This window comes from Anomaloglossus baeobatrachus, chromosome 4 (assembly GCF_048569485.1).
Source record: "Anomaloglossus baeobatrachus isolate aAnoBae1 chromosome 4, aAnoBae1.hap1, whole genome shotgun sequence".
Taxonomy (NCBI): Eukaryota; Metazoa; Chordata; class Amphibia; order Anura; family Aromobatidae; genus Anomaloglossus; species Anomaloglossus baeobatrachus.
The window spans coordinates 572,792,577-572,814,331 of record NC_134356.1 but is presented as its reverse complement, the minus strand read 5'-3'; the positions used below and the strand labels follow the sequence as shown (position 1 = coordinate 572,814,331).

Sequence of the window (21,755 nt, the reverse complement as noted above, 5' to 3'; positions counted from 1 at the left end):
ATGCTAGTGTATACAGGGACGGTTAGGCAGAGATTAGCAATAAGTACCCAAAACTGCTCGTGGTCTTGGCTGCAGAGTGGACCTGACAGGTTCCCTTTAACCCTGTTTGCAGCAAACCCACTATTGCAGAATACAAACCAGCTAAAACAACCAGGCAATACATTATATAACCATAAAAAATTAAGGGGGTGTGGGCAGCCTTTCCTTTCCTTTACAAGGGCTCATACCCAGTAAAATTAACAATACACAGACTAAGTAAATTGTACTTTTTGTATTATAGAAATCACCCCAGAAAAAGTAGTAATTATGGGGGCCATACAGGTTTTTGAACTTTCTATTTTTATAGCAAATGTGTCATTGTACAGTCCTATGTAAGTAGAGCATATTACAAGTGCAGGGCTGTACTAGTAGTAGGCAAAAACTGCACAAAAAATACGCTGAATGCACACACCAGACGCAGTGTGATTCCAGAAGTGTACATGATCAGAGTGCTCCCCCTGTAGTGCATACACAGTGGCCTGTCAATCACCGCTTTCAGGAGCAAAGCAGCAATTGTATCATGAATAAAGCTGGATTCAAACTGAGAGTCCTGTATATTCTTCCAGCGCTGTGAGCAGCCAAATGAAAATGTTCTTGTTTTGTACCATTTCAAACATTAGTAAAACTGACCTGCACCTGTAATGTTCCGCTCTTGTAAAGCAGAGCATATTAACCTGACAGATTGGCTTCTGAAGTGCAAAAACCCAATCACAGTTATGTTTGGTTTTGCAGCTTAGCTCCATTAGAGTTAATTGCGTAGAGCTGTAATCCCATACAAGTCCAGTCAATAGGTAGTGAAGCTAGTTAGGTTTTTTACAGGGAACCAACCAGCAGAATTTTCATATATAAAGTAAAGCCAGTGCTATACTGACTCTAGGACGCTGAATGTAAGCATCGCTTTTGTTCAGAGATTGGATGTTTTATTTCAGAAATATGTGCAAGTAAAGTTCCAGCAATGCACTGCTATTTGATTGGCAGGTGCAACAGGAAGGGAATATGTGGGTCGGATCTTCTTATCTATTCTCGCCTGTCTGCCTGCCTAACCTTCCTCCCCTTGTCACCGTCATAGACATTAATTCCAGCACAGGCAGCAGACAGGAGAGGGAATAGATAGCACCCCCTGTTGCACCTGTCAATCAAATAGCAGTGCATTGCTGGAACTTTACTTGCACATATTTTTGAAAGAACTCAATTTGAACATAGGCTTAGAAATAGTTTCTGTGACTTTTATTGATGATCTGTTTTGTTTTTTTTTCTATGTTGTGCAATGATAACAATGATAACAATGCTATAATGAGTAACTGAAAATAGTTATTCACAGGGTATGCGGTATATAGATAGAGAATGGCCCTTATTAGTGGTACTAGAATCAAAAAATATCACTGGAAAAAGACAATCCTGTATTGATATGGTTTATCCTTTAGTATATCTAGACATCCCGTGTGATATAAATTGCTATTATTTTAATAAAGTAGTTGATTGTACCTGGCTTTGATGTTTTTTCTTCTTTACATTTTGGGTCAGTCTTTTAGTATTATGTCTCTTTGCAGACTCTGGGGAATAGAAGTAGTCATACAAACTGTTTGTCCATTGACCCAGAGAACGGATATGTAGCCATAGAGTTTCTGCAGGGAAAAAAATAGAAGGAAAACACGAAAAAAAAAAAAAAAAGAAACCTAACAATTAATTGTATTATAATTAAGACCCAGGGTAATTAAAAGGAATCTGTCAGCAGGTTTTTGCTATGTAATCTGAAGACAACATGCTGCAAGGGTTAACATACAGATTACAGCCAGGCTTCTCTTATCATAAAGTGTGTTTTTGTGTACCTGCAATGTTAGTTTAAGCTTCCTTGCTTTATCATTAGTGGACTCAGCAGTGCATGAGCTCAAGTCCAACTCTGCTTCTCTCTGTGATTAGCAGCTTCTGTCTTTAGAAATATACACTGAAAGCCTGGTGCGGGCGGGGGTAGCTTGTTAAGCTCTGGTGTGCTAAAACTAAAATCTTTGCTTTTGTCAGAACAGCTGCACCCAGTAAGGCCCCTTTCATACATAAGTTTTTTGTCGTCAGTCACAATCCGTCGAATTTTGAAAAAAATGGATTCGGGGACTGATGCCGCTGGATCCGTTTTTTTTTTCTCATTGACTTGTATTGTCAACAGATTGCAATGGATGGCCTCACGTTTCATCTGTCGTTCGATGGATCTGTAGAAAATTGTTTGTCTGTCGGATGGAGACAACGGCCAAAGTAACGGTTTTTGTCTATGTCAAAAAAACGGACAGCGACAGATCTCTCGCCGTCCGTCGTTTGGTAGAATGGAAGCCTATGGGTCCAGGATCCGTCGTAATCTGTCAAATGATGGAATCCGGCGACGGATTCCGTTTTCTATAACTGAGCATGTTCCAATTATTATTTATCCCCCATCTAGTCAAATTCAGTCGCATCAATTTAGCCATAATCTAAGATGGATCCGTTGAGAAAATGGATTGTGACTGATGGCAAAAAACTGATGTGTGAAAGGGGCCTAAGTAATACACCGTTGGATTCATAATCTCTTTCCCTAGATTATGCTTCTCTCAGATGAGGTAGTAAAAAAACCTGCTGACAGATTCCCTTTAAATATTAAAGCTGAAGATAAAAAGGTCAAAATAGGGTCTTATCAGGTATTAAAGTTAAATGTACATAAAATAACACTCACGTATTGGGGTTGTGGAAGTCACACAACCCCTATGAAAGCGTGAAATAATGGCGGCTGCCGCAGCCCCATGTGGGTTAAGCTTAGTGCTGGAGAGCGAATACGAGGTTAATGCCGCGCTGCTGCGAAATTAATAAACTGTTGATTTATTATAATTCTTCTTTATTTCATAGGTCTACGCGTTTCAGGGATCAAAGTCCCTTTCTTCAGGACTAAGGAACAAATCAATGTTGATTTCTTCCTTTGTCCTGAAAAAGGGGACCTTGATACCTGAAACGCGTAGACCTATGAAATAAAGAAGAATTATAATAAATCAACAGTTTATTCATTTTGCAGCAGCGCGGCATTAACCCGTTCTCCCTCTCCAGCACTGAAGATTCCCTTTTAAAAGGATATCAAATTGTGCATATTGGTATATTGATGAAGTAAAGAAGATATTAGTCACAAAAGTACTAAAACATTCAGTGGTCCAATGCACCATATCCATAGACGCCAATGTGTGGCTTATTGAGGTATCTTACCTTCCTGCTCAGGGGCACTGCTAATGGTGAATGGGTGCCATTCATACTTGGCGATAAGGGGTATATTCAGGTATATGTAGTCACCAGGCTTGTACTGAAAGGATGGTGGCCTCTTAACAACCAGATGTGTCACCTGCATTTAGAACAAAGAATGACTGAATGATGCGCAGTGTAAATGATTCAGCAAAGTAAAAATACTCAAGTACAAAGTACCTTTGAGGGTAACAAGTTCACTTCTTCAATGTACAGGCCACCCATACGTGACGCCGCCATTCCAAATACTTTCTCCATCACAAATAGGAATCCTGGGACCAGAAACCATTTCCAAAATTTGGGAGTATGGAGGAATAACAGAATCCAGATCCAGATGTACGACAGGTGTGTCCAGTAAAATACCTAAAGTAGAAATCCTTATGATATTCATCAATGGTAAAATCTCCAGAACTGATGGAGTCAGATGGTGACCTTATGGAGGCTAAATCTCTATTTCTTTTTTAAATCCGATCTTTTTTTATTAAATCATTAGGGATCAATACAGAGAGTATTTCACTTTTCATATAACTGATAACAATAAACAGATAAACACATGTGATTTATAAATCAGGTTCTTTCTCTGCATATATGTAAATATAATAGAGTTCTCAAATCATAATTATATTATATAGCTTGAGCCTACAAACCTCGTGGCTCTACAAATAAACAAAACTTAAATTATGCAATAATGCCTCAGACTAACAGGAACACCTCCTCCATCAGCCGTGTCGCTCCACATCATATTGCTATACTCTCCCGCCCCTCCCTCTCCGTGCAGTCATCCATGAAACCGTTCCAGTCCTCTCTCACCTCTTCATTCAAAGTCCACTTCGTCACAGAAAAAACTAGTTTTAATTCCCTTCCTCACACATGTCATCACTGCAGGCACAACAGTAACCGGTCCAGCATTGCATCCCGAACCAGTGCACTAGAGGGTAGGCCCGGCAACTCCATCCATGGCCGCCAAATGCTGTAAAACTTTTTCAATGTTTTTCTTTTTAAATAAACTCCCCTTTCCAATCTTATGACGTTATCTCATTTGTTTTTGAGCTCTGGTAATGTTGGTGGTATAGGGTCTAACCCAGGGGTGGGCAATTAATTTTCCCATGGGGCCGCATGAGAAATTGGGATGGTTTTAGAGGGCCGGACTAATATAATTAACTCGGTTCTACATATATATATATATATATATATATATATATATATATATATATATATATATATATATATATATATATATATATATATATATATATATATATATATACACACAAACACGCATATATACTGTGCGTGTATAATATATATACACATACACACAATGTATACATACACACACAATCCCCATATACTACATCACTACACCCGCCACATACTACACCTGTAATATACATCAGTATACACTACACCTGTAATAAACTACACCTCTATATACTATACCACTATATATTACATCACTACACCCCTATATACACCTGTAATATACTACATCACTATATACTACACCTGTAATAAACTGCAGCACATCACTATATACTACACCTGTGATAACCTACATCACTACACCCCTATATACTACACTTGTATTATACTACATCACTACACCCCTATATACTACACTTGTATTATACTACATCACTACACCCCTATATACTACACTTGTATTATACTACATCACTACACCCCTATATACTACACTTGTATTATACTACACTCCTATATACTACACCTGTATTATACTACACCACTACACCCCTATAAACACCTGTATTATACTACACCACTACACCTGTAATATACTACACCACTACACCCCATATACACCTGTAATATACTACACCACTACACACTTATATACACCTGTAATATACTACACCACTACACCCTTATATACACCTGTAATATACTACACCACTACACCCCTATATACACCTGTAATATACTACACCCCTATATACACCTGTATTATACTACACCCCGATATACACCTGTATAATACAGGTGTATATAGGGGTGTAGTGGTGTAGTATAATACAGGTGTATATAGGGGTGTAGTATAATACAGGTGTATATAAGGGTGTAGTATAATACAGGTGTATATAGGGGTGTAGTGGTGTAGTATAATACAGGTGTATATAGGGGTGTAGTATAATACAGGTGTATATAGGGGTGTAGTATATTACAGGTGTATATAGGGGTGTAGTGGTGTAGTATAATACAGGTGTATATAGGGGTGTAGTATTATACTACACTCCTATATACACCTGTATTATACTACACCACTACACACCTATAAAACTACACCACTACACCCCCCCATATACCACACCTGTAAAACTACATTCCCATATACTAAACCACTACACCCCAAATATTTGTCAAAAGTTACCCCTCTCCCCCAGCCCCCCGCCTGCCCGCCCCCATTGTCCCCGCAGGTTACTAGTAACCACTCACCTCTCTTCTTATCGTTCCCGTCCTCAGACACCTCCGTACGAGCCCCCCGCTGAGCTGCTTCTCCTTCACATGGCCAGGCTGCGCCGACACTGTATTCCTAGGAGCCCCCGCCGCTGCCTCTCTCCATACGGCCCCCGCCTCTGCAGCTTCTCCTGCCGGGCGGGAACTTTTCAAATGACACACGCGCGCCGTACTGACGATATCAGGGCGCGCGTGTGTCACAGAGAAAAGTGTCGGGCAAGGAACAGAGGAGAGATTCCTGCGTTCCGCTGCCTACACTGTGCGGAGCTTCAGGATCTGTCCTCTGTTTCCTGCCCGACACGCAGCGTGTGATGAGGGTCAGGGCCGGCTCCAGGTTTTTGTGGGCCCCGGGCGGAAGAGTCCCAGTGGGCCCCATCAACACGCAGACACACATACGTACACATACATATTTAAAGACAAACTCACAAAAATACATATAGAACGGACACATCTATACAGCCATATACACTGACATACATAGATACACATTATACATGCCTACAGACACACAGCTCTGCTGCATACATACAGACACACATAGCTCTGCTACAGACACACATAGCTCTGCTACAGACACATAGCTCTGCTACAGACACACATAGCTCTGCTACAGACACACATAGCTCTGCTACAGACACACATAGCTCTGCTACATACATACATACATAGCTCTGCTACATAAATACATAGCTCTGCTACATACATACACACATAGCTCTGCTACATACATACACACATAGCTCTGCTACATACATAGCTCTGCTACATACATACACACATAGCTATGGTACATACATAGCTCTGCTACATACATACACACATAGCTCTGCTACATACATAGCTCTGCTACATACATACACATAGCTCTGCTACATACAGACACACGTAGCTCTGCTACATACATAGCTATCCTACATACAGACACACATAGCTGTGCTACATACAGACACACATAGCTCTGCTACATACAGACACACATAGCTCTGCTACATACAGACACACATAACTCTGCTACATACAGACACACATAGCTCTGCTACATACAGACACACATAGCTCTGCTACATACAGACACACATAGCTCTGCTACATACAGACACACATAGCTCTGCTACATACAGACACACATAGCTCTGCTATATACAGACACACATAGCTCTGCTACATACAGACACACATAGCTCTGCTACATACAGACACACATAGCTCTGCTACATACAGACACACATAGCTCTGCTACATACATACACACATAGCTCTGCTACATACAGACACACATAGCTCTGCTACATACATACACACATAGCTCTGCTACATACAGACACACATAGCTCTGCTACATACATACACACATAGCTCTGCTACATACACACAGCACTGCTACATACAGACACACATAACTCTGCTACATACATACACACATAGCACTGCTACATACACACATAGCACTGCTACATACAGACACACATAGCTCTGCTACATACAGACACACATAGCTCTGCTACATACAGACACACATAGCTCTGCTACATACACACATAGCTCTGCTACATACAGACACACATAGCTCTGCTACATACACACATAGCTCTGCTACATACAGACACACATAGCTCTGCTACATATATACATACATACACATAGCTCTGCTACATACACACATAGCTCTTCTACATACATACACACATAGCTCTGCTACATATATACATACATACACACATAGCTCTGCTACATATATACATACAGACAGACACACACGCGGCTCTGGGGCCCAGCACATACGGCACGGGGGGGGGCAGGGCAGGGCATACACCTACGGGGGGGGGGGGAGAAGAGCCCATACAGCTCACCAGGGCCCATAAATCGGGGGGTGGGGAGGGCACATACCGCTCAGGTCACGGTGGAGAGGGGGCCCACACAGAGCCGGAAAGAAGCACTGTGCTGGGGGTCGCTGGCTGGCACTGCAACTCTCATCTGTGGGATGAGCAGGACGCCGGCCGGTAGCTCCGCCCACAGATGAAGTTCAACCAGGAAGTCTTTGCTCCCTAAAGGGATGGCGCTGCAGATTCCTGCCGAGGACTGCGGTCCCCGGAACTCGGCCCGGGGGCAGCAGAACTAAGGCGAGTGGGCCCCGGCCAAGGGGCACCAGAACTGACGAGGCCGAGTGAGCCCCCCCGGCTCTCCAGGGCCCCGGCATTTGCCCGGGCATTGATGAGGGCAATCTGACCACGCACCTCCCGAAACCTGGAGCTCCGGACAACAGGTCAGATTGCCCTCATCAGTGACCGGCCAGCAAGGACGCCCTGAGCCAGGCGAGCCGGTCACAGAGAGTAGGCGGGCCGGATGTGGCCCGCGGGCCACCCCTTGCCCAGGTCTGGTCTAACCAGTGATATGCAAGTAGCTTTCTTGCTTGGTACAAGATACGTGCTATTCCCAGGGCTGTTGGAGAATCCGGATCCACTTCTCCTTCCCACAGACTCAACAGGCACAGGCGGGGCGACGGTTGTATTGTGATATGATATATTTGATCTATAAGTCCCAGGGTTTGGTTCCAGAAATCACCAATGTGTCCACACTCCCACATAAAATGCATCAAATGGGCATCATCCTGTCCACACCTAACACACTGTGTGTTTGGTCTGAGTCCCATCTTAAATAGTAGACTGGGAGTTTTATATACCCTGTTGATGAGATATATTTGAGACAGCTTTTGGCACTCCGATACCGCCAGTTTAGCAACTTGTTCAAATATATCAGACCACTGGCCTTCCGTCAGGGGACCGACGTCTCGTTCCCATTTGCTTTTAACAATCAATGGATGTGTTTCCAGATGGGCAGGTAGTAATTTTTTATATAATTCCGAAATAAGACCCTTAGAGGACTCAGATGTAAGCAGCCTATGTAATGTTTGATTATGTGTCACTGTTACCGGGTTTGTCCTCCCCTGTCTTTCCAGTGCGTGTCTCAGCTGCAAATACTGATAAAAGAAGACATGCGGAAGGTGAAACTCCGTTCTCAGTTGTTCAAAGCTTTTAAGAGTATTATTTTGTAGTACTTGTGACACTAAATGGATCCCTTTATCTTCCCATCCTCTGAACCCTACTAATTTTTTAATTTCTGGCAAGTCGGGGTTCTGCCACAGTGGCCAGAGCTCTGTAGGTCCGCTTATCCCCAAAAGAGACTTACCCCTGTCCCACACCCGGAATATCATAGCCAGTGTGGGATATCGTGCCCCATTTATCTGTCTTTGTCCCACATCCAACCGGCAACCTGGGTACTTCCATACTGATCCCTCTCTCACTATATCACCACTGGTATCATACCCTCCTTCTTTGCCCCAACCCCTCAGATGTTGCATCTGGGAGGCTATATAGTATATATATGGGTTTGGTACCGCCAGTCCTCCCTCCTCCTTTCCCCGCTGTAGCACTTCCAGTCGAATCCTAGCTTGATTTTTCTTCCAAATAAGTTCCCGGAATATTGTATTAATTTTTACAAAAAATTCCCTACATATGCACACTGGAGAATTATGTATAAGGTATAGTAATTGTGGCATCATTACCATTTTAATTAAATTGGATCTGCCAATATTTGATAGCGGCAAACGGCACCAGGTATGCACTTTTGCTCTGAATCGCTGTAACAGGGGTTCCAGATTTAGGGCCTGGAAATCCTTCGGGATTGGGCTGACAATTACTCCCAGATATTTAAACTCCCGGACCACAGGAACTGGAATCTGTAAGTCCGAAAAGTCCCCCGGAAGGGGGTCCAACGGCATTAAAGCCGACTTGGACCAGTTGATTCGTAGACCAGACCTCTGTCCAAATTCCCGAATGATATTCATTGCCGGCAAAATCGAGGAACGTACCCTGTCTAAATATAAGAGTAGATCGTCTGCGTATAATGATATCTTTTGTTCCACGGCTCCACACCGAAATCCCGCTACCTCCCTGGATTTCCGTATTGCCACTGCCAACGGCTCCACTGCAGTCGCGAATAGCAAGGGTGAAAGCGGGCATCCCTGTCTAGTACCTCTTCCAAGAGGAAAAGACTCGGAGACCCTGCCATTAACCCTAACCTTCGCCACCGGTGAGTCATATAGCAGTTTTACCCAATTTATGAATCTATGTCCAAAGCCCATTTTCCGAAGTACAGCCCACATATATTCCCATTCAAGGCTATCGAACGCCTTAGCGGCGTCTAAAGATAAAATTGCCCTTTCCCCCGGTACCTCAGAACTATGTTGAATTCCCAAATATAATTTCCTGAGATTCATAGATGTGGCTCTGCATGGAATGAATCCTGTCTGATCACTCTGCACTATAGATGAGATGACTCGGGACATCCTATTGGCGAGCACCTTGGCCAGCAATTTAATGTCTGTTTGCAGGAGAGAAATTGGGCGATACGAATCCGGGATCTCTGGATCTTTTCCGGGTTTTAATATTAAGACTATTAAGGCTTCCCTCATAGAGGGCGGGAGGACCCTCTGCCTTTCAGATTCTTCAAATACCTTAAGTAGTTTGGGTAGCAGTAAGGGTGCATACGTTTTATAAAACTCTCAGGCAGGCCATCTGTTCCCGGAGCTTTTTCATTTTGTGTCTGGCCAAGCGCTTCCTCCAGTTCTTCCAATGAGATGTCCCGGTCCAGCAATTCCCTGTTAACATCACTCAGTGTAGGAAGAGAGAGAGCATCCAAATACTGCTCAATCTCAGTCTCCGTGAGGTCACAGTCTGATGTGTATAGCCGCATATAATACCTCTTTATTTCTCTTATTATATCCTCGCTTGCTGTTACAAAGTCACCTGATTCCGTCTTTAACCTATTTATATAGGAAGATCCTTCCTGTGCTCTAATGACTGTGGCCAGTAGGTGCCCCACGCCCTCCCCCGCTATAAAATAATTTTGTTTAAGGAAATAGCGTTTATTTTCTGCCACCGACATGAGATTTTCTTTGAGTGACATCTGTGCCTTCTCTAGAGTGTTTTTAGTTTCTACTGTCGGGTTGAGCACCACCGCAGCCTCCGCATCAGATACCTCCTGAATCAGACTCTGCGTGCAACATTTGGTTTGATTTTTGCGTATGCATATTTCTCTAATATATATGCCCCTTACCACAGCTTTCATAGAGTCCCAAACTATGTGTGGGGGTGCAGAGCACTCATTAAGATGAAAGTATTCCAGAATGTTATCATATAAAGATCCCACAATAAGCTGGATCCAGAAGGGATTAAGTTTCCAGATAGGCCTGGGCAGAGCGAGGGGGTTTCCCCATGCAAGCGTAACATGTAATGGTGAGTGATCAGATACACTTCTAGATAGGTAGGCCACCTTTTGTGTATATGAGGCCATAAGTGCGTTTCCAATAGCCAGGTCTATCCGGGACATGGTGTGGTGGGAGCTAGAGTAACATGAGAATTGTTTGGCTGTGGGGTGTTGGGCACGCCAAAGATCTACAAAACCCAGCTCTGTGAGCGCTCTAGCAAATGAAGTCGGGGCGGCGTTCTCCGATATGTTTCCCGAGTGTAATTTATCTAGATAGGGATGTAAGTAATTATTAAAATCCCCTATCAAAAGCGTCGGCACAGATGGAAGGGAATCTAAAATAGACAATATCCTTTTTACCGGTTCGACTGAATATGGTGGAGGGATATATATCGCAACCAGAATAAATTGTATACCATACAGCGTGCAAAGCAAACATACAAATCTGCCCCCCGGGTCAATCACTGATTTGGTACATGAGAACGGGATGGATTTGTGCACCAACACACTCACACCCCGTGCATGGGTCGAGTATGTGGAATGATATTCATGCGCGATTCATCCCTTCCTCAGCCAATGAACATTATCCCTGACCATGTGGGTCTCGGAGAGACATAAAATAGCCGGTAAAAGTTTCTGTAGGTGAGTAAATATACTAAATCTCTATTTCTAGATACCAACAGCATTAATATCTATTTTTTCATGACCACAGTAGGCATGCACCATACTGTATTGCCACAAGAATTGCATAGATTAGTAATTGTATCATTCATGCCTGTACTCGTTCCTTCAGTGTCTACTTATGTCGCCACGCTTTACCAGAAGATGTGGGGCGTCAATGCAACAGTTCTGTTTAGCATTCAGGGACTTGCGGTATTGTCCAGGCAGTGAGCTTGTGGGTTAACGCCATGGTTTGAGCTTTGGGCTTTACTTTATACAATTTAATCTCCTATCTCCCATGTGTTATTGCCATTTATAAAGTCTACGTACCCTGGCTCACACTTGTTATTCTGTTCCCTGTTAGTTTTTTTCTCATTACTAACCTCACCTCATGTTTTGACTATTCTACTGCCCGATGACATTATTCCTATCCTAACCTCTTTGTATTGACCTGGCTTTCGGACCATCTTCTGCAAACCCGCTTCACTGGCCAGCAGCCACTCCAAGGACTCAACTCAGGATCCCCAGCAGTGGACAAACATGACAAGTACAATGCTTATATTGTAGTCTCTGCACTGGGGCTAGCTTAAGATTTCTGGATAGTGCAGTTCCTATTCCTGGCCATTCAGTCTCACTGGATTTTGTATGCTACAGATCAAGGCAGCCTTATATAGCAGCATTGAAGTGCATACAGTTCAGGCTCACAGTGAACAGATGCTGCAGGGTTTAAATTTTTGCCAAACGAGTTGTGACAATTTGCAAGTTGAAATGCAAGCATATTTACTATCAATAGTTGCAATTTAGCAGTTCAACGTTGCAACCTTGTAGAGCACAGCTTCACCTTGCTGTGTAGTCCTAACCTAACTGTTCATGCAGTCATTACATTTTCTACAGACCACTATCCCATAGCAATTCCCCACTAATGTCTCTGTTCTAACTTGTACTTCACTCATATCATTAAAACATTTATGTGTCACGCCAGGGATGAAAGGACCCCGGATTAAAAGCAACAGAGGCTACTCCATCCGAAACAATACACCAGATAGCCCTGGCACTAGGGAGAGGGGGTGGAGTCACCTCCTAACACTTAGCTGAGGCTGATCCCTGCACTCCCTAACATCCCTAGACAGGTCCTTCCCCCTGTGTGCCATCACGTGCCTAGGCTCTGGATGGACTTGAACTCACCCTGACTAGTGCGAAGGCCAGCGAGATCTCAATATTTTGTTATATATCCTATGTTAGCAATGACAGAGGTCAAACGTTTTCTGTAAGTCTTCTCAAGGTTGGCACACACTGTTGGTGGTATGTTGGCCCATTCCTCCATGCAGATCTTTTCTAGAGCAGTGATGTTTTGGGCCTGTTGCTGGGCAACACAGACTTTCAACTGCCGCCAAAGGTTTTCTATGTGGTTGAAATCTGGAAACTGGCTAGGCCACTCCAGGACCTTCATATGCTTCTTACGAAGCCACTCCTTTGTTGACCTGGTGGTGTGCTTGGGATCATTATCATGCAGAAAGACCCAGCCACGTTTCATCCTAAATGCCCCTGCTGATGGAAGGAAGTTTGCACTCAAAATCTCACGATACATGGCCCATTCATTCTTTCATGTACATGGATCAGTCATCCTGGTCCCTTTGCAGAGAAACAGCCCCAAAGCATGATGTTGCCACCTCCATGCTTCACAGTAGGTATGGTCTTCTTTGGCTGAAACTCATTCTGTCTCCTCCAAACACGATGAGTTGTGTTTCTACCAAACAGTTCTACTTTGGTTTCATCAGACCATATGAGATTCTCCGAATACTCTTCTGGATAATCCAAATGCTCTCTAATAAACTTCAGATGGGCCCGGACATGTATTGGCATAAGCAGGGGGACACGTCTGGCACTGCAAGATCTGAGTCCCTGGCGGCGTAGTGTGTTACTGATGGTAGCCTTTGTTACGGTCGTCCCAGCTCTATGCAGGTCATTCACTAGGTCCCCGCGTGTAGTTCTGGGATTTTTGCGCATTGTTTTCGTGATCATTTTTATCCCGTGGGGTGAAATCTTGCGTGGAGCCCCAGATCGAGGGAAATTATCAGTGGCCTTGTATGTCTTCCATTTTCTTATTATTGCTTCCACAATTGATTTAATCACACCAAGCTGCTTGCCTATTGCAGATTCAGTCTTCCCAGCCTGGTGCAGGGGTACAATTTATTGTTTCTGGTGTCCTTCGACAGCTCATTGGTCTTCCCCATAGTGGCGTTTGGATTGTGACTGTTTGAGGTTGTGGACAGGTGTCTTTTATACTGATAACAAGTTCAAACAGGTGCCATTACTACAGGTAATGTGTGGAGGACAGAGGAGCCTCTTAAAGAAGAAGTTACAGGTCTGTGAGAGACAGAAATCTTGCATGTTTTTAGATGACTAAATACTTATTTTCCACCATAATTTGCAAAAAAAAAAATCTTGCCAAATCAGACAAGGTGATTTTCTTGATTTATTTTCTCATTTTGTCTCTCATAGTTGTGGTCTACCCATGATGTCAATTACAGGCTTTTCTCATCTTTGTAAGTGGGAAAACTTGCACAATTGGTGGCTGACTAAATACTTTATTTTCCCACTGTAGTTTTCGTCTCCTCTTTCTTTTCTCCATGCTTAGTGTGGCACACACAGACACACAATGCAAAGACTGAGTCAAGTTCTCCTCTTTTTATCTGGTTTCAGGTGTGATTTTCATATTGCCCACACTGTTACTTGCCATATGTAAGTTTAAATGAGTATCACATGTTTTAGACAAAGTTATTTATCTAGAATTTTGGAAAGGGTGCCAACAATTTCGTCTGGCCCACTTTAGGGGCTTTGTATGAAATTATGTCCAATTTGCCTTTTTTCCCTCTGTTTTCTTGTGTTACTCTAGTACACATAAAGGTCATAAACATGTGTATTACAATATGTGTAATTGCAATAATTTTCTGGGAGAAATACTTCATTTTATGGAACAATTTTAAAGGTGTCAACACTTTCGCCCATGACTGTATGACTTAGGGTGCATTAACAGTGCACAATTATTGGGAATTAGGGTTGATAGAAACATTTGTTTCCTAACAATTGCACAGTGTAAACAGGCTGCTGATTACCTGACAAATGTGTAAAACGCTTGTTCATCAGGTGGACTGATCTTTTGGCTGGCTAAAAAAAAAAATCAGCATTCTTGGCAGCAAATGTAGTAAGTATACAATGATAGCTTATGTACACAGAAAGATCTATTACTGATAAGTTACTGATGTATTATTGTTCGTTGTGTCCACAGGGAGAGGCAGTCTGCTTGTTTAAACAGGCTATTAAATGTCTGCTGATTCACAAATATATATCCAAATGGTGGTCTTTTATTTCCGCAAGTCATAAAATATAAACAAGCTCTTAAAGGGAACCAACCACCAGGATTTTTCAATATAAAGTAAAGGCAGTACCATACGGGCACTAGGATGCTGAATCCAGGCATACCTTTTGTTGAAAGATCGGATACTGGATTGTTGAAATATCGTTAATCAAAATTGCAGAAATGCACTGCACTTTGATTGACATGTGAATCTGGGGCGGGCCTTTGTGGGTTGCATCCACATTGTATATTCTTCCTCCTACGTCTTGTATTGCATGCCCCCTTTTTCTTTTATTTAAATATTGTGCTACACCACCATTGCTGCTGTTGGCAGTGCGTGCGTAGTGCCACAGTAATTATGTCTTTATCTCCGACGTCATTTTATTGAAGACATTGCTGTGAAGACTACAAGTGGCAGGAAGTGTTCGCAGATGTAAAAAAAATAAAATCTTTGCACTTGCTCATGCTGCTCACAGTCTTCTCTGCAGTATCTTCAATAAAATGGTGCCAGAGATTGCAGTACAGACTCCAGTGCCATATTAATGAAGACATAATTACTGTGATAATGTGCACACGCTGCCAACAGCAGCACTAGCGGCTTGGTGCCATATTTAAATAAAGAAAAGGGGGCATGCAATTCAATATAAGATGCAGGAGGAGGAATATAAACAGAAGACCTAACCCACAGAGGTCCGTCCCCGATACATACGTCAATTAAACTGCAGCGCATTTCTGCAACTTTGATTAAAGATATTTCAGCAACCAAGCATCAGATCTTTCTACAACAGGTATGCCTGGACTCAGCATCCTAGTGCCTATATGGCACTGCCTTTACTTTATATAGTAGAATCCTGGTGGTTGGTTCCCTTTAAGGCACCAATACACTTTGTAGCAATGTCAGCCAAACACACCGTTATTAATGGGTTCATCTGACACTATAAGGCCGATTTCAGATGTCCGTGTTTCAGGTATGTGTGACATCCGTTTTTAACACGGATGACTCACGTACCCATGTTATTATATGCTGTTACTCACACGTCCATGTTTTCACAAGGACCGTGTGACCATTCGTGGCCCCGCACGCACACACGGAGACATGTCTGTTTTTTCTCCGGCAGCACAGGTGTCACACGGATCGCACACTGATGTGATCTCTGTGACATCAGTGTGACACGTACCGGAGAAAACACATGTCTTTTAAATAAAAAGATTTTCTATACTCACCTGTATCCAGCGAAGCTGTCTTCAGCTCTGCTGCCTCCTGCTTCTGACAGACGCTTATTATATTCATTGATTATTCACTGCACTGAGGATCTGGAATCTGGAGCAGCGCCGGAGACTTCAGTGTCGGGGACCACATCGCTGGGGACAGGTGAGTAAACAGCAGTGTGTGTGTGTGTGTGTGGTGAGGACCTGGAAGCCAGAAAATCGTGGGGACAGCATCGGGAACTCATCAGAGTTCCCAATGAACTCTGATGAACCCGTGAAGCTGTAGTGCAGGGTTGTCATCAGGAGGTCATTAGAGTTCATTGGGAACTCCAATGACCTCATGTACGTCACTTGCATACACACTGTTTTGTGAATAGTCACCTGTCCCCGCGATGCTGTCCTCTCCTCAGCGGTACTGTACCCAGCACTGTCTCTGCGATGCTCCGGCTTCCAGGTCCTCAGTGCAGTGAATAATCAATGAATATAATGAGCGGGGGTCAGAAGCAGGAGGCAGCAGAGCTGAAGACTGCATTGCTGGATACAGGTAAATATAGAAAATCTTTTTATTTGACAGACACATGTTTACTCCGGTACCTGTCACACGTATGCAAACACAGATGTCACACGTGGGACATACGCGTGACACACGCCTGACATACGCCCCACACACGTATGACACATGTATGACACACATATGACCATAACCATGCGTGTGACTTGTACCTGATTAAACACGGACGTCTGAAACTGGCCTAATGTGTAGGTGGGCCCCTGACAGATGACAGTTGGTGGAGTTAAGAATCCATGTCTGATTTTGGACTGCTGATCTTTTTGTTACCTATAGATGTCGCGGGCGGCGGGGCGCTGCGCTCGCTAACGCTCGGGTCCTGTGCTGCTGCTGCTCGGTGGCTCGAGCAGTGGGTCGGATCCGGGGACTCGAGCGGCGCTTCTCGCCCGTGAGTGAAAAGGGATTTAGTCCATGACGCCACCCACGGGTTGTGGTGAAGATGGGCACCACCGCTGCTGGTAACGGGGATCCCGGGAGCGATGGTAGGGAGCAGCTGGGATGTTGTTTTCCCCCCTCCGTGGGTAGGGGTTGGTGGTACCGGGGCCCGGTGGTGTGACGGGGAGGCAGGGTTGGTGAGGTGCAGGGTTGCAGGGACAGCGCGGCGCGGTGCCGGATGGCACGGGTGTACTCACTCAGCAATGGATGCACAAAGTCTCCGGTAAACCAAACGGCTGGATGGACGGGTCCCGCAGTCGGCTGCAGTGTCTCTCCCCGGACAGGTGATGGCGGGTGTCTTTCCCTGCACCTTTGTGTACTGTCTTGACTACGATGGGTCCCCAACGGTAGTCTGCTCCCCGGTGTATGGATACCGTAGGAGCCCGTTTTGCCCACAGGCGCCGGCCCTTGGGTCTCTAGCCGTTGGCGATGGCTGTATACCCTAACGGTGCGGACGGTTGCCTTCTAACGGGTCTTGGGTAGTTAGGAAACCCCTGGGGTTCCTGTCACACTCGGATTTGACTGTTGACGGTGGCTCCAAGCCTAGTCGGGGTCCAATGTCCCTGCCTGTGTGTGCTAGCTTCACTTCGCTCCCCGGTCGGTACCGGCGGGCCACCGCCCAACCCCGGTCCTACGGTTCCGCGTTGATCCACCACTCCTGCAGACGGCCACCACCTTCTGCCAACCTTGTTGTCAGTGCCTGGGCCACAAACCCAGACACACTCCACTTTACTCCTCTCACTTCAACCTCCTGAACTCCTCTGCTCCTTTTCCCGCCTCCAGGCCTGTGAACTCCTCGGTGGGTGAGGCCAACCGCCTGGCTCCGCCCCACCTGGTGTGGACATCAGACCCTGGAGGGAGGCAACAAGGGTTTTGTGTTTGGCTAATGTAACTGTCTGGGGGGGTGGGGGTGTGTGTGTTACCTGTGACGACATGGCTAGACCAGGGCACCACATAGATACTGCAGAGATCTCTGGCAGTGGGGCTCTCGTAGAAACTAAAGGAGTACTCAGCAGAGTAAGGGTACTTTCACACCTCCGGTTTTTCTTCTGCGGCACAATCCGGCACTTTGCAGGAAAATCGCAACCGGTTTTTTTTGCTGACGGTTGCGATTTTCCTGCATAGACTTTAATTAGTGCCGCATGGCCTTGCGTTCCATCCGGTTTTTGCCGCATGCGGCAGATTTAGCCGATGCGGCGGCCGGATGGAACGTTGCCTGGCACGTTTTTTCGTGCGGCAAAAAAAACCGCATCGCGCCGCATTCGGCCGATGCGGCGCATCTCTCAATGCATGCCTATGGCGGCCGGATGCGGCGCGATGCGGCAAATACCGCATCCGGCCGCCGCATGCGGTTTTTGCCACTGCGCATGCTCAGTAGCATGCCGCAAGCGGCAAAAACCGGGCGGGCCGCATGGGAAAAACTTATGCAAAGGATGCGGTGTTTTCACCGCATCCGTTGCATAGCTTGCACAGCCGGATTGAGCCGCAGGGCTCAAGCCGGATGTGTGAAAGTAGCCTAAGGCTAATTTCACACATCAGTTTTTTTCCATCAGGCACAATCCGGAAACAAAACGGGTAAAACGGATCCGGCGCCGGATCCGTTTTATCCCCATTGATTTGTATTAGCGCCAGATTGTGCCTGATGGCCTTGCGTTGCATCCGGCTTTTGCCGGATCCGTCATAATTGCCTAAAGCGGCGGCCGGAGGGAACGTATCTTGTAACATTTTTTTGTCCGGCAAAAAAAACGCATAGCGCTGGATCCGGCGCGATACGGCGTGTTTTACAGTGGAAGCCTATGGACGCCGGATCCGGCGTAATGTGGAAAAAAACGGATGCGGCCGCCAGATCCGTGTTTTTAAACTGAGCATGCTCTAATGTATTGAATTGAAATACATGTATTGAAAAAAACGGATCCAGCAAAAAAAACAGACGAAAAGGATGCAAAAACGGATGCGCCGGATCCGTTTTTTGATGGATCAGGTATATTGGAACCGTCAAAAAAAAGGATCAGGCACATCAGTTTTTGCATATTCTGCGCCGGATCCGTTGCATTAGGCACACGCCGGATTGTGCCTGATGCCAAAAACTGCTGTGTGAAATTAGCCTGGGCTCCTGTGTATGGGAGAGTCACACAAGATTGCTGTGCCCCAAACCATTAGCCGAATCAACGTTCAGCCATCAGCTATCAAACGTGTGTAGTGGGTGGGCCTACCCCCTACTAGTTTAGCATAGTTACCCGGCATTGTGATTATTAAAAGTGTTGAATTTTATATTTTCATGTGATGTGTTAGGGCACCCCCTAGTGGCCGGGTGGGACGGCTGTTGCCACCGGGGAGGAGGAGTCGGCCGGATATCTAGGCTGAGTCTGTTTTGTGTGTGAGAGAGAGGATCCGGGACAGCAGACAGTGAGCATCTGCGGCGGCAAGTGTGTGTGTGAGCGTACCATCAAGGGACACCGGAGAAAAGGAGGTGGACGCAACCTCAGGGCCTATTCCGCTGGTGTGGGTCCAGTGTGTGCTTGGCCGTAGGGTGGGAGCCCGGAGAAGTGGAGTATCCAGGGCATATCCCCACCAGAGGGTGCGTTTGGGCAGGTTGTCCCCAGCTCCACTAATACCGCCGGAATCTGCTGACCGGAGTGTTTTTCTTTTGTGAATAAATGTCGTTTTTATTGCATCTGGACTTTGGACTGCAGACTCTTTGTGCATCGGCCGATGAAGAAACCGACACACACTCTCTCAACATTAAAGAAGTGATGAAGCCAGGGATGTGCCTTGAATGCAGTGCTGCCACGACTACACAGCCAGAGGCCTCCCTGGCTGGTCACTTCATGTGGCGTAGTCGGCAGGATGCGATTCCCCTGCCAGGAACCCAAAAAGCTGGAGATCAGGTCGTGCCTGGAACACAGGACCCGGACCAGGATGCAAGGTTTCCAGTCCCCTGGTGGGAAGAAAACACAGTACCCGTAGCGTTGGACCGGGTACAAGATGGCGGCAAGGAGGCCGTTATCTGTGAGGAAGAAAAGGCGCGGAAAATTGGCGCCGAAAGAAGAGCCTGGGGCTGGCCGGTGCCGAAGAGAAAGCATGGAGTACTCCGCCCAAAGAGGGGAGGCGCCAGCTCCAGGGCATGGAAGAAGAAGAAAAAGAAGTACCTCAGCGGAGGAGTCAAGATGATGCGTGAGGCTGGGGGTGGGGTCCGTTTAAGAGCGGGAAACGAAGACCCGCCTCCACTCTTCCCAGTCTCAGCGTCGACATCACCGCCATTACCAGCAATTCTGTCGGAGACCGAGATGGAGACCTTTGGGCAACCCGCGGAGTTGGCAACGACCATGGCCCTAATCAGCCTCTGTCGAGGTCGACCCCGGTTCGCCCCTGCTAGTGAGGCCGCGTTGGCGGACCTTCCCATTGGACCGGGAGGTTCCACCAGGCCAGACAAAGTTTCCTGGAAGACCTCATGGGATGCTCAAACCGGGAGCACCATCACAGAGGTGAAGGCGACCTATGCCACCCCACCCATGCCAAATCGTCCGGGGGTTGCAGTTTTCCCATGGGAGACCCCGCAGCTTAACGCCGCCGCTTCCCCATTTGTGCCGGAGCCGGCTGAGGAGTTCGCTGAGCACTTGGAGAAAGATCACCTGGGCTTCTTCTGGGATCCAGTCAGCGCCCCGCCTGTGGAGTCGCGCCCCAGTGTCCCGACCCCGAAGCCTGACCCCGTCCAGGAACGTCTCCTGGCCGAGACCATCGTCCGGGAAATGCTGTCCGGTTCTGGTGGCGAGGAGCTGGCACAGCAGTTTGTGACCGGGGTGGTTGTTAAGTTCAACCAGCAGGACGGATATGGATTCATCCGAGAAGTCGAGACCGGGGATGATTACTTTTATAACAGGGTCCATCTCGACGTGGAAGGACTGCCCAAGCGACTCCATACTTTATGGCCGGGCGAGAAAGTCCAGTTCTTGCCGGACGCAGGTAGCCGTGGACTGTTTGCGGTTTGTGTCTCCCGCATGCCAACCACCCGGGAAGCGGAGCAGTGGCAGGAGGAGATTGAGTGGGAGGAACAGCAAGAGCGGCGCCGGAGCCATGCCAGACCGCTCCCGCCTGCGTCCTCTCAGCCCCGGCGTGTCGTGGCTGCTGTCCCGGAAACAGCGACTGCATCGGCCCCTGACCCGGAGAAGGTTCCAACCGTGGTAGCGGTAACGCAAAATGTTACAAACAAGCCGGTCATCATGCTGGACGCACCACCACCACCTCGGGCAGAGACGCCATCACCCCCAAGAGGAGCTGCAGCAGCTACACCGGCGGAGCCGCCTTTCGCCCCTGTGTCTTTTAGGCGAATCCGCCGGCAGCCGGGACAAACTCTGGGGGCCTATATCCAGGCTCAAGCGGAGGAATGGAAGAAAGCCTGGCCCCCGGAGTAAGTTGTTGACTTCAACACCTTCAAAGACCGGTGTTGTTCCAGACCGGCAGAAAGTTCCCTTGTTGTTGAAAAGTTTTACGGGCCTG

The 21,755-nt window shown here is 46.2% G+C and overlaps 1 protein-coding gene across 5 annotated transcripts in view; it reads right to left on the bottom strand.

The window, feature by feature from the left end:
- NOX5 (NADPH oxidase 5) overlaps positions 1-21,755 on the bottom strand; it is a 133,418-nt gene that overhangs the window by 20,576 nt on the left and 91,087 nt on the right. For all 5 annotated transcript variants that reach the window (XM_075346080.1, XM_075346078.1, XM_075346082.1 and 2 more), the window contains 3 exons: positions 3,469-3,651; positions 3,256-3,388; positions 1,525-1,664 (listed from right to left, as the gene is read on the bottom strand). In XM_075346080.1, coding sequence (XP_075202195.1) covers positions 1,525-1,664; positions 3,256-3,388; positions 3,469-3,651 — 456 coding nt within the window. The remainder of the gene's footprint in view (positions 1-1,524; positions 1,665-3,255; positions 3,389-3,468; positions 3,652-21,755) is intronic.